Source organism: Triplophysa dalaica, chromosome 4 (assembly GCF_015846415.1).
Source record: "Triplophysa dalaica isolate WHDGS20190420 chromosome 4, ASM1584641v1, whole genome shotgun sequence".
Lineage (NCBI taxonomy): Eukaryota > Metazoa > Chordata > Actinopteri > Cypriniformes > Nemacheilidae > Triplophysa > Triplophysa dalaica.
Genome location: NC_079545.1, coordinates 5,355,958 through 5,368,682, shown reverse-complemented (window position 1 = coordinate 5,368,682; position 12,725 = coordinate 5,355,958). Strand labels below are relative to the sequence as shown.

At 39.3% G+C, this 12,725-nt stretch overlaps 3 protein-coding genes across 4 annotated transcripts; 2 read left to right on the top strand and 1 right to left on the bottom strand.

Annotated features, from left to right (window-relative positions):
- Positions 1-20: 20 nt before the first annotated feature.
- rsph4a (radial spoke head component 4A) lies at positions 21-4,079 on the top strand. Its single transcript, XM_056745098.1, has 7 exons — positions 21-291; positions 807-1,032; positions 1,212-1,517; positions 1,978-2,421; positions 2,588-2,732; positions 2,832-2,949; positions 3,038-4,079. The coding sequence occupies exons 1-7, from the start codon at positions 206-208 to the stop codon at positions 3,264-3,266; spliced, it is 1,554 nt and encodes a 517-aa protein (XP_056601076.1). The 5' UTR covers positions 21-205; the 3' UTR covers positions 3,267-4,079.
- On the bottom strand, positions 3,720-7,668 carry napaa (N-ethylmaleimide-sensitive factor attachment protein, alpha a). Its single transcript, XM_056745101.1, has 11 exons — positions 7,522-7,668; positions 6,708-6,787; positions 6,507-6,623; positions 6,344-6,390; positions 6,153-6,230; positions 5,942-5,997; positions 5,739-5,823; positions 5,414-5,518; positions 5,256-5,324; positions 5,010-5,060; positions 3,720-4,919 (listed from the first exon to the last, which is right to left on the bottom strand). Exons 1-11 carry the CDS (start codon positions 7,617-7,619, stop codon positions 4,818-4,820), a joined length of 888 nt encoding a protein of 295 aa, XP_056601079.1. The 5' UTR covers positions 7,620-7,668; the 3' UTR covers positions 3,720-4,817.
- si:dkeyp-117b8.4 (zinc finger BED domain-containing protein 4) lies at positions 6,801-12,661 on the top strand. 2 transcript variants are annotated; one of them, XM_056745094.1, is made up of 2 exons: positions 6,801-7,164; positions 9,276-12,661. In XM_056745094.1, exons 1-2 carry the CDS (start codon positions 6,903-6,905, stop codon positions 11,963-11,965), a joined length of 2,952 nt encoding a protein of 983 aa, XP_056601072.1. In that variant the 5' UTR covers positions 6,801-6,902; the 3' UTR covers positions 11,966-12,661. The 2 variants fall into 2 exon arrangements, with proteins under 2 accessions (XP_056601072.1, XP_056601073.1); XM_056745095.1 differs by lacking the exon at positions 6,801-7,164 and adding an exon at positions 7,965-8,216.
- Positions 12,662-12,725: the final 64 nt, after the last annotated feature.

Sequence of the window (12,725 nt, the reverse complement as noted above, 5' to 3'; positions counted from 1 at the left end):
CAGGCAACAGGTTTGTTTAGTTAACGATCTGCTTCCTTGACAACGGAAGCGTGCTGCAGCCATCTATTGACGTTTGTTTTAAAGTACTTTTTTATGGACGTTTGCTTTAAATTATAAGAATTTAGATCGAAATATGCACGATTTTGCGTAGTCTGTAAGTTAACTTTACTTTACTAGTCAGCGACGATTTCGAAGGTTTGAAAAAATGGAGTCAGAAAATGAGAGGGAACAGGCTGTGGAGTCATTTAAGGCTTTTATGATGAAAAGCAGCACTAAAACAAACTTAAACCTGTAAGTATATCCCTTTTGTATTAATAAGTGAAATTCTTTGAATATTTAGCTTTTGTTTTTATTTTGAATATAATGCTTAAACTGACGCTGTACAGATAACGGCCATAGGAAGCACAAACACTTCACAGTAACGTTATTTAAATGCACGAGCTGACGTAAATGAACAAAGCAATCTTTTTTTTTACTGGAATATTGTGTTAGTTTGGATAACCGAGCTCATTGCAATTATATGTTTGATATAGGCCTATATATTTTGGGGTTTGCGCTTGTACCCCTTGTGACAACTAACCCCTGTCTCCCTTACAGACACAATTTAAACGCTATAATGCAGACACCGATTATTTATGATAATATTAACAATATGTTGTTTAATTGAATATGAAGAAACATTCATTTATTGTTTGAAAAAAAGTCGATCAGATACCATACTGTATCACACATGCAAATAAAGCAATGCAGTGATAGATGAAGGGCTGAAAAATCATTTGACAAATCCTTTCAACTTTCTTATCCAGGTATGACCATCTAGTACAGATGTTGACCAAAATTATGGATGAGCGTCCAGAGAATGCAGTCGATGTGTTTGAAGACATGAGTCTTGATCTTAAAAGAAACATCTTTCAGGAGAAGCAGGACACCTTGCGTGACAGTCCATCCTCATCTTTAGCTCTCTTATTGGCTGAGCAGCAGAAATCTCTGTTCTCGCAAGGGGTTGATGATGGTGATCATGAGGAAGAGTTGGTAAGGAATCTAAAAATAACATTACAACTACTTTTCTGGCACTCAAGGACAAAATGTTTGGCTTTGCATTTTTAAAAGTGGTTTAAACATCCAAATATTTGTAATTCCACTGTTGTTTATAGCAGTTTGTGTAATGCTTGATACAATTATTAAACATGTAGCATGTGTATTTTTGTCAGGTGGATTCACCTCTGCCGAATGTGGCAGAACTTGCCTTCTTCTTCGAGCAAGCTGGTGTGGGACTGGGAAGAGAGGAGACTCAGAGAGTCTTCCTGGCCTTGAAACAGCTGGTGGACACGCAACGTGTCCAGCGCTGTCGATTCTGGGGAAAGATCCTGGGAACACAGAGCAACTACCTTGTGGCAGAGGTGGAATTCAGAGAGGGGGAAGGAGAGGAAGAAGAGGGGACGGAAGAGACACATGAGGATGAGGAGAAAGAGGAAGAGACACATGAGGCCCAGAATGAAAGTGAAATGGTAGAAGCTGTAAGTCAAGGATTCTGAAAAACGTATTATGATGAAGCAATTCCCAAACCTTTTCATTTCAGGACCCATCTAGACAGGTATAATCTATCTTGAGACCCACCAAAATATTTTTAATGGAAATACGGGGAGAAAATACACATTCTATACGCAGAAGAGTTTTTGTTTTCCCTTACTAGCATAAATTAAATTTAGGCTGCAATACCAAACTATAATGGTAAAATATCAAAGCTATTGTTATTGCCAGTCATTAACTGGACTAAACAGTTTTGTTGTGTATCTTTCAAAACCAAGTGACTTTCCACTACCCACCTGATGTCACTGTGCGACCCACAACTGGGTCCCGACCCACAGTTCGAAAACCCCTGTTCTAATGTACACACATCTGAATAGATATGCAGAACTTTTTACTTTTAGTGTAAATATTATATATCAAATAATAATTCCTCATCTTCACTTGCAGGCTGATCCAACCCCTACATCAACTCACAAGCCACCTCCAATAGTACCAAGGGAAGAAAACCACACGGGTGTGAACAAATTCACTTATTTTGTGTGTCAAGAGCCCGGCATGCCCTGGGTCAGACTGCCGTTTGTCATCCCGGCTCAGATCACGGTGGCACGACAAATCCGCAAGTTCTTCACAGGCAGGCTCGACGCTCCGGTTGTGAGTTATCCCCCCTTTCCTGGCAACGAAGCCAACTACCTGCGCGCCCAGATCGCACGCATTTCAGCTGGCACCCACGTCAGCCCTGTGGGATTCTACCATTTTGAAGAGGAGGAAGGTGAGGATGAGGAAGTGCGAGACACTTTTGAGGAGAATCCTGAGTTTGAGGGCATCCATGTGAATGAGATGGCGGAGTCGCTGAACTTATGGGTCCATCATGTACACCACATACTTCAACAGGTAATGAAGAAGACTGCTTTGATTTTTTCAAGTCCTTATCAAAAATACATTTAAAAAGGGTATTTCTTTAACATTTTAATTTGAATTATTATTTTTTAATCTGGAAATACATTATTCTCCTCTCAATTCTAAACATTTTGTATCTTCATTTTTTTATGAATATTAGGGCCGCTGTGTGTGGATAAACCTTACACAGAAATCAGGCGAAGACCCAGATGAGGATGCGGAGGAGGAAGACCATGAAGAGGAAGCTGATGAGCCAGAACCTGAGACTGGACCTCCTCTTCTGACGCCTCTTTCTGAAGATGCAAGTCAGTTAAGTTACACCCCTCACAGAATATCTCTAGTACACTTTACTGCTGTTACATACTGTATGTAATGTGGGATATAATGTTTTATGTTGACTCCAGACATCAACGACACATCGCCGTGGAGCTCCATGACATCCTCTAGCCTCATTCCTCAGTTTTGCATTGCTGTGGTGCGCTCGAACCTCTGGCCAGGAGCATATGCTTATGTTAATGGAAAGTAAGCAGCGCTGCTTTTAAATGCCTTGCCTACTTGCCTAATTCTCTGTATATTCTTAATAAAAAGTCTTTCTTTTGTTTCCTCATAGAAAGTTTGGAAACATATATCTTGGTTGGGGGATGAAATATCTTGGAACAGCCTACACTCCAGTGATGCCTCCCTTACCCCAGAGTGAGTACCCCAGCGGTCCTGAAATCACAGAAGCCCTGGACCCCACTGTGGAGGAAGAGCAGGCTTTGAAAGCTGCGCTGGAGGAGCAGACGGCTGATTTGGAGGAAACGGAAGAACTGGAAGATGATGAGGAAGATGAGGATTAAAGTGGTCAACGGACAAATGCAAAAAAACATTATAGCTGGAGTTCATTCAAAGGACTTAAATACAATCCCTTTTGGTACAATCGTGATTGTGCTGAAATAGTGATTTTAAAGTGATAGTTTACTCAAAAAATTAATTCTGTCATCATGTACTCACTCTCTTCTCATTTCAAACCTGTGTGACTTTCTTTTTCAGCAAAACACAAATGAAGATATTTTTAAGAATGTTAAAAAGCAGCACCCATTCACTTGCGTTGGTTTTGTGTCCATGTAGAAGTGAATGGGTGCTGCCGCTGTTAAGTTAGCAACTTTCTTCAAAATATCTTCTTTGTGTTCTGTGGAAGAAGGAAACACATCATACAGGTTTGAAATGACGAGAGCATAGATGATGACAGAATTTTCATTTTTGGGTGAACTATCTCTTTAAGTGAAATATGAATACAAACAATACAAATGTAGGTTCAAATAATTTATTAGCAATTTAAATTAACATATTTGGTGAATACATACATGCCACTATAAAATATAGTCATTTTTTTAGTAGCACTGTAAACATCATTTTTCTCAGTAGATTAAAGTATAGGTTATTCCTGACTTGGTGCCAATTTAAAAATCCTTTTTCTTCTAACATATACAACTCTGTGTTTTCAACACAGTTTAGCAAATTCTGCTGTGCTATTTTTGCCATGTTGAAGTTCCAGTATTGGTAAACTGAGTCAAGAACATACGCAATCGTCCAAATGCCCAACATGAATTGCAAGAATTAGCATAAATTATCAATAAATATAAGAGAATAAATAAATGTATTGCACTTAAGTTAATTTCTCTCTGAAGTATATTCATTCTATATGTCTCATATTTTTTATCCCGTTTCATTAATTGATATTCTTTAACTTAAGGAACTGTTTATAAAGAAAAAAGAAATAAGTGAAAAGAAATAAATACAACTTTGCAGGTATTCTTATTGAACTGGTCATCTTAAGACCTAGAAAATGATTCCCTCATGCAGAATCACTCTGCTATGTCGTGGTACAAAAATTGAAATAGTAATAATATTAATGTTAGAATAAGTTAACAAATTCTTAAATTAGTTTGTTAACAATCTAACTGAAGAAAATTGGCACTTTCCTCTATAGAGGAAAACCGCAATTAGTGTTGATTTACTTCTGAAAGATAGAATTTAGCAACATCATAATCACTAACAATACATGTTTATCTGTACGTAAGCCCAGATGTGACTGGATCTTTAACAAATGTTTAACAAACTAATAACACATAAATACTGATACTACACAGGCCTGTATATAATATGTAATGACACAGCAATAATAACAAAGTAAAGTTAAAATCTTGTAAAATAAACCCCATCCAATGTCATTCTAAAAGACCTCACTGTGTTCTTTGGGATATGTAGTTCTTTAAACACAGCATGATTTGGGGAAAAAGGACAAAGTGCAAGTTACATAGTGAATAAATAATAAACACAGTAAGTTAAAGGAATCATTGTTAACGAAAGATGTAAATGGGTGGTCTGTTTGGAATCATGACTTCACACTAACGAAGGTCATTCTCCTCATCCTGAATGGTCTTTTTGATTCTGAGCAACATGGTGGTCTGCCATTTATCAGATCTGGTGATTGAGTCAAATTCCCTGATCTGAAAAACGCAAAGTCAAAACCAGAAATTTAAATGCACAGATTACTTTGGTAATTTCTAAAATGATATATCTGCATTGAATGCACTTACTGCTTCAGTGTATGCCTCAGTGTTCTGCTCATCATGTGCATCAAAAAGCTTCTGTTTAATGTAAAATGCAGGAACATAATTTATTAAGCAGTTTGTATAAAACCAAGTTTGCATATTTCCACAATAATAAATAGTAAAACAGAAAGCAATATTATGTAGAAGACTGGATTTGAGATGTAAGCCTCAAATGCAACTGAAATCACAATCCTAATCAAATAGACAATAATATAAAAAAGAAAATCAAACCTTAAGAAGTTTGCACTCTCTAGCATCTGTGAATGCAGGATATATGTCCTCATACTTCTGTACAGCCAGCTGTGGAAGAAAAAGAAACATGTTAACAAGTTAATTTACGGAATCAGTAATATGTTCACATGTTAACATGACTGTAAAAAAGTATTCACCTTGCAGTTGAGCATATCCACGCAGAAGTGACAGAGGGCCGCTTTAAAGAAATAGTCTTTTGCAGCATACTTCAATAGTGTAGTATCCATGGAATAGGTTCCAATCTAAATATTTGGTCAAAGACAACCATGTGCCCATTAATATGAATATGTATATTAAACAAAGACACAATTTTAAATCAAACCACACACCTTTTTTAATTTTTTTTTAAAATGGTTTTGTTAAATGCCTTCATTCCTACATTCATGTATTTGGTTTTGTCGTTTTTTTATAGATGCAACTTTGAAAGGCGTTATAGAAAATAAAGTGTATTATTATTATTACCTGCTCAAATATTTCAATGGCTTTCTGATACTGTTCCATTTGGGCTGCATAGGTTGCCACTTTCAGCAGACACTTGTTGGCTGCGCTAATACGAGAAAGAAAAAAACAATGATTGTGCTTCGCCTCTTATAAGAAAAAAGGTCTAATAAATACTTCGGATGACTAGACCTTATAAAGGACACATAAAATCTATTATGGCAGACCTGGTGGACTCTTCTCCTTTGTAATAATCTGCTGCCTGTTCATAATGAGCAAGAGCCTGCAAACAAGCACATATATCTGGTAATAGCTACTTTCAACCTTTGGCTTGAAAAAAGTAAAAACATTATCTTTGTGACTTTACAATACTGCTAATGTTTATTATTGATGCTTAATAGTATAAAATGTATACTTCGATGTAAATAAACCACATACTTTGTGTATGTCTAATAACTCAGATTCATAGATTTCAGCCACAGATATATGGTGCTTCGCAGCAATGTTGAAACGTCCCTGTAAAAAACAGATGAAAAAATATAAGAACGTTTCCTAATTTAAATGTTGTCTCGGTTTGAACGACTAAACATGTGTTTGATAATGTGTTTAAATATTAAATTTATTCTCACCATATCCGTGTAGATGTCAGTGGCCTTACCGAAACAACTTATGGCCTCTGCACAGAGATGTTGGACAATACAAATCAAACTTTCTTTTGTATTAGAATCATTACAGATATTGTGTATTGTTTATTATAACAATCCTAAATGTTAGAGAGCGGGAGAATGGTACCTTGAGGATCAGCCTTCTTGTAGGCATTGCCAGCATCAATGAAATTGACGGCTGCATTGTGCTTACTTTGCGCTCGCAAATGCAGTCGTGCAGCTTTGCAGAAAGCATCTCCCGCAGCTTAGATCAAGAAATAAAGCAAAATCGTGTAAGACACATTCATCCCCTTAAAAAGTTGGTGCAAAGGTGGCCGGGTCCACATACCACTCCAGTTCTTTGCCATCTTGAACATGTTGGCAGCTCTAACATACATGTCACAGTACTCCTCGATTTTGGAGGAATTCCTGTAATGAATGAATGAAACAAAGGTTCGTACAGTTCATTGAAGAGCCGAGAAACTGCAGCCGGTAGGCGGCGCCATTTACAGATGTCGACTGCACTGGCAAAGTGTTTTCAGCTATGGACAACATGAAGGAAGAGGAGCTGGAAAGCCAAGTGAAGATACAGGCCCGATATTGCTCCCTAGCCTGGAAGTACTTTATTAAAAACGAGAACAATGGCACTGTGTACTGCAAGCTGTGCAAGTCGACTTTTAAGTTCTCTTCAAATACCGCAAACATGATCAAACACCTGAGAGTGAAACATCGACTCCACGTCCCTGCTGTCGCCAGCGGTGGTGAAAGGCTTTGTATGGAGGAGGGGATAGCGCAAGGCACCACCGGTAAGTTTTCCCAAGCGCTCAGACACAGTAAACCGAGCATTGTTTCAGATCCAGAGTAGTCAAATGAATGACAGTCATAAGGAAACATCACGTTTAGCGCGTTCAGCACTGTTTATTATGCATTTACAAATGCCACATGAGAGGCTAACGTTACATGGCCCGCTGACGGATTTTACTCGTAACGTTATATAACGATTGTTTACAATCTGTGGACAGGGTAAATAAATAAACACTTCGGAGTGAACGCGATTATGAATTTGCTATAGCTGAATACGAGCAGCGTGACGTTAGAAATTTCGTAATTAATTGTCAAAACAATCGCAAACGTTTACGTTTGATATAAATGTATGAATTTACCCCAAAAACGATCCAAACACTGAACGCGACATTTTCGTCTTTTTGTCTGCCTCGGCCACAATAGCCAGAGCTTCTTTTTCTTTTCCAGAATAATCCATTTTGCCAGCTCAGATTCGTACTGTACTGTGCGGGATGATGTCATTCACGTTATTTGTTTTATTTTCCCAGCATGCGGAAATCGGAAGTGAATTCGCTTAGACGTTAGGGGCCGTGGCAAAATCTTCCGTTCAGAGTAGTGGTCAGATCAGTTGTACGGCATTGAAACCACAAACTATTACAATTAACTTCTCAATAAATTAACTAATGATTATTTATGAACTTAAAGGTTTTATTCTTTACCCAAAAACTTAAAATGTAGTCATGTTTCGCTTTTGTAGTTGTACATAATTTACTGTGGCTCCCTAGTTCCCATCTAGCTAAGCACATCCCATTTGTAGGTCGCAGGGGCACAGAGGAGTATGTTAAGAAATGCAGAGGGGTTTTATATTTAACACATAAGGTATTGTTTATTTTTGGACACAACCAGGCTGTGTAGTTGTGTCTCTAGGTGTAATGCGAGTAGTGAATTCTGCCGCATTAGTGGAGGAGGAATAAACACACAGGTTGTAAGGAACGTTAGATGAGACGCTCGTGGCCATCATGCTTGCCCGGAAGAAATTGATCCAGTGATGCTAGGACGCAGTTCTGTGTCAAATGTAAATATGTTGAACTTAACCACATTACTTGCTTATTATTTAACAGCTTAATTTTTATTTCAACATGTGTGTTCTGGTTAATCGTGGGGTTATCATTGAAAAATAAATCTCAATATTTTTTAAATCTTTTGTGAGCGCACGCTGCTTTCGCGATATTGCAGTTTGATGCAATTTTACACGCTGCATTCAATCTGAAAACGTGTGAATGGCCACGTTCAGCATTAATTAATGTTCATATAATTACACATGCAATTTTTATTTAACATGATACACTAATTTTAATGCTACATTAATTATTTGTACTTTTACAATCGCGTTTGTCATTCTTAGAGGTGACGTAAGTAAACTGTTCAAAGTGACTATTATTTCCTGTAGGTGTCTAAACTCTATATAATGCAGCGTCACTAACTTAAAGGAAATAGAGAGGAAAATATGCCTCTTTATTAAAGAAGACATTTTACATTCTTTTACGTATTTACAAATCTTTAGATTTTGGTTGTAGGTAATTTGACAGTACAAAAGCTATAATGCTCTAATACCTGTGTAAAAAAATCACAAGGAACAGACTGGACTTGACCTTAAAAACATTGTTATGATGCCTAGCTGGTAGTTTCTCTCAAAAGTTGCCCTGTAAGACACATTTGTATGATACATCATTTGTTACATTATTATTCTTTTTTAATTTATTAATTAATTAGACATTTCAAACAAGGTACAAAAACTAAAGCCATGAGACAGAGAAGAGAAAAAGAGCTAATACTTTTTTTTATGAATAAAGACTTGTATGGAATTTATTAATTGTTGAAAAAAAGAAACATAACAGACAATTCTGGAACTCCAATTTATTTTCCATAAAGTCTCTTTACCTAATTTTGTAAGAAAATAAATATGATTTTGTTGCCATTTTATGGAAAACCAGCAAACATAATGGGGCACAACATTTATTTAATGTCTTATAACATTCTGAAAAAATTGATTATGTCAACAAATTCTCATATTATTTATATAGTAGTATAATACGTTTTATTTTAATGTCATTTTGCTTATATTTTACCACAGACATGGATCTCCCACCTCAAAGGTATCCTGGTAATCTCGGCGCGCCAACCTTTAGGAGAAGAATGGAGCGGTTCCTGCCGTTTTCTGATCGCCGCACGTCAAAAGTGTGGAACCACTACACTCAACTAAGTCTGCATCGCGTGGAGTGCAACCACTGTAAGAGGCAGCTTTCCTTTCACAACAGCACCACATCCATGAGAGAACACTTGGGACGGAAACACAGTATCCGGGATGGAGCTGTGCCGCCTCACAACATCGCAGACATCTCTACCCCTAATGCATTACATCCTCACATAGGTCAGAGCGGTGTACATGGCAACAGACTAACAGCATGTAATGCCGCAAGCAGTGCTGTCTTTCAGCCAGGGGTACCCGTTGCTGTCAAAGAGGAGCAGCAAGAGGTGCTGCTACCTGAGACGGGGGAAACCAAACCTGCTCGGACCACATGTGCCCCCGATTGTGCAGGTGGAAGCAGCACCTCTACCTCGAATGCCCTTCCCCACCAAGATACGGATATGAACTGCCTGATGTACAATTTTCCTTCAGGGGAGATGAACAGCAGTTCGGGAACTAGCGGCAACCGTAGTGGCACAAAAGGCTGCAGTAACAAGCGAGCAGAGGTGTTGACGGATCTTATCTTAGAGATGGTGTTCAAAGACCTTCAACCATTGTCAGTGGTTGAAGAAAAGGGATTCAGACTCTTACTCGGTTGCTTAGAGCCCAACTATCCCGTGCCTTCTCCGTCCCTGCTTGGCAGCTTACTTTGGCACCGCTACCATATTCTCAAACAAGTACTGCAACAGCATCTTCAGACTAGTCTCGCTTCTCATTGTCTCAATGTCTGCATCGAGCATTGGCGTTCTGTCGAAGGATGTGGGGTCGGAGGGGATGGGCGGTTCTATGTTATGGTCAGCGCACATTTTGTAGACTCTAACTGGCGCCTGGCACGTTGCGTGCTGGAGACGCGACCGATACCAGAATTCAAAGAAAATGGAGATCAAAGAGGCCATGCAAGGTTTGCCGACACCTTAAGAGCTGTTCTATCCGAGTTCCAACTTCCTGAGAATTATGTCTTTTGCGTCGTCCACGACACTCCCTTTGGAACGGAGTTGAGGGGGCAAGATAATATGACCATCGAGTCGGAATATCAACAAGAATTTTCAGGACCCAGCCATCCACATCCCAGTGCTCTTCCGGAAGGATGGACACCTCTTCTTTGTGCAGGACAGGCCCTGAAACTGTGTGTCCAGGAAGGACTTTGTGTCGAGACTGTCCGACAAGCTCTTGCAGATGCACGCGCCATCGTCTTGCATTTTCAGCATAATGTGAATGCTGCAACAGCACTGAGCCAGAAAGCCGAGGCTGTTAATAAAGAATCTGCATGCCTGGTACTGAACGACCCGGGACGTTGGACCACCGCCATTGAGATGTGCGAGAGTCTCCTGGAACTCAAATGGGTAATAAGCTCAGTATTAGAGGAGCAAAAAGTAGCATCAAACTTAGCAGATCATCAGTGGCGTCTCATACACGAACTGGTCCCCGTGCTTAAAACCGTCCGTATTGCAGCATCATTTTTGAGCGAGGACATCAATGGCCCCATTTCTGCCCTGATGCCGTGTCTTCAAGGAGTGTCCCGGCTCCTTGGACAGAAAATCGCCGAGTGCAGCTGTCCGGTGGTGAGAGGAGTCATGGAGAGAATTAGTGCCGGTATGGACAAATGCTGGAGTATGAGTGACGAAGAGGCTCTTTTGGACAGCCCAGCTGTGCTGTCTTCATTTCTGGACCCACGTTTTAAAGAGTTGCGGTTTCTCAGCCCGCATGCCCGCAGCAAGCTGCATGACAAGGTAAAAGAACTGTTGTCGGTCCAAGCTTACGCAAATAAAGAAGGAAGGAACGGGGAGAGGATCCAAAGCATAGAAATGGAGGAACCCGTGGATGAACCAAGAGAACAAGCCGATTTCGGTTTAGATGATCCCTTGCCAATGCCTGCCATGGCTTCTTTGGATTCTCCTGAATCGTGTGGCTCCGCAGAGGAGGGCGACATCTTTGAGCTGCCGCCAAGCGAGCCTTCTGTTGCGGTGTCATCTCCGGAACAGGCAAACGACGGCATGCTTGAGGTCGGCTCACCTCTCAAAAACATCAACGAACGTAAAAGACCTTCTAGCGGCACAAGAGCAACGCCGCCGCTGAGAGAAGATTTACCGATAACTTCACGCATACGGATGAGTCCTCTCCCACAGAGCATGTATGATATTCTTCTAGGAGAGGACCCAACAGAACGAATGCCCGAAATTCACCAGCAGCTGGAAAATTATATAGCGGAGCCCCTCTGCAGACGCAGCCTTTCCCCTCTTCAATGGTGGCGCAACAAAGAACATCGCTTCCCAGCTGTGGCTAGACTGGCACGAAAATATCTGTCCATACCTGCAACTGCTGTTTCGGCCGATCGGGCCTTTGCCCCAAGGGAATCTCCAGTGACCCAAAGAAGGGCCACCTTGGGTTCTAAACACCTTGACCATATTTTATTTCTCCATCAGAACACTGAATATGTGGATCAGCTAAAGGTTGGCCTCTCTGGACGAGAAACTGACCAGAGGAACAGTGTCGGTGGGAATCAGAGCAGAGACAATCTTTACCAGACTCTTGTGTCATATGAAAGTAAGATTCGGACATCTGAGGAGGAGCCGTGAGCACTGTCTATGTACATAAGCAGAAAATCCTACTGTATGAAATGTAATCACAAATGTATCAATTTGCATTTAAAAGACATGAAGATTTATTTTAAATTACCAATGGTAGTTTTCTTTTTGTATACATACGGTTATTGCAATTACAATTGATTACCACAGTGTTAATTCTAACTGATTATTTTTTTATTAATTTTGAAGCCTGAAAAACACAAGCGTACTGTACTGCTATAAAATTAATTGTGACACTAACATTTAATATCTTTGGTTTTTCGGAGAATATGTCAATTTGCAGAGCCATTGTTATGTGACTAATGTAGATACTGTTTTACTAAATCAAGAGATTTTACTGATGTCAAGCATTACGTAATTGCTGTATGTTGTTACAAAGTTAAATTCTGCATCAATTATTACAGTAGTATTGTCACTTTACAGTATTGTTACTACACGTAAGCATTACATGGAATGTGTTTTCATACATGCATTTCAACATTATTGTTCCCTCTGTCATATATGAAGGGGAGTGTATTATGTACTTTAATAGTAGTCTTTCTTACTTTTAACAGTAGTCTTCAGTGTACCACATAGGTAGCATGTTCCAATGAAAGTGTTTTATTAAATATTCTGAAGACTGTTAATGGAAGATGTTTTTAGTTGCTTAATCATACAAATAAAGTATATCATTGTATTTAGTTTAATCTTGTTTTAATGTATATACTAGATGTTTTTCCAGGCATTTTTAAAAGACATAATAACTGCAGTT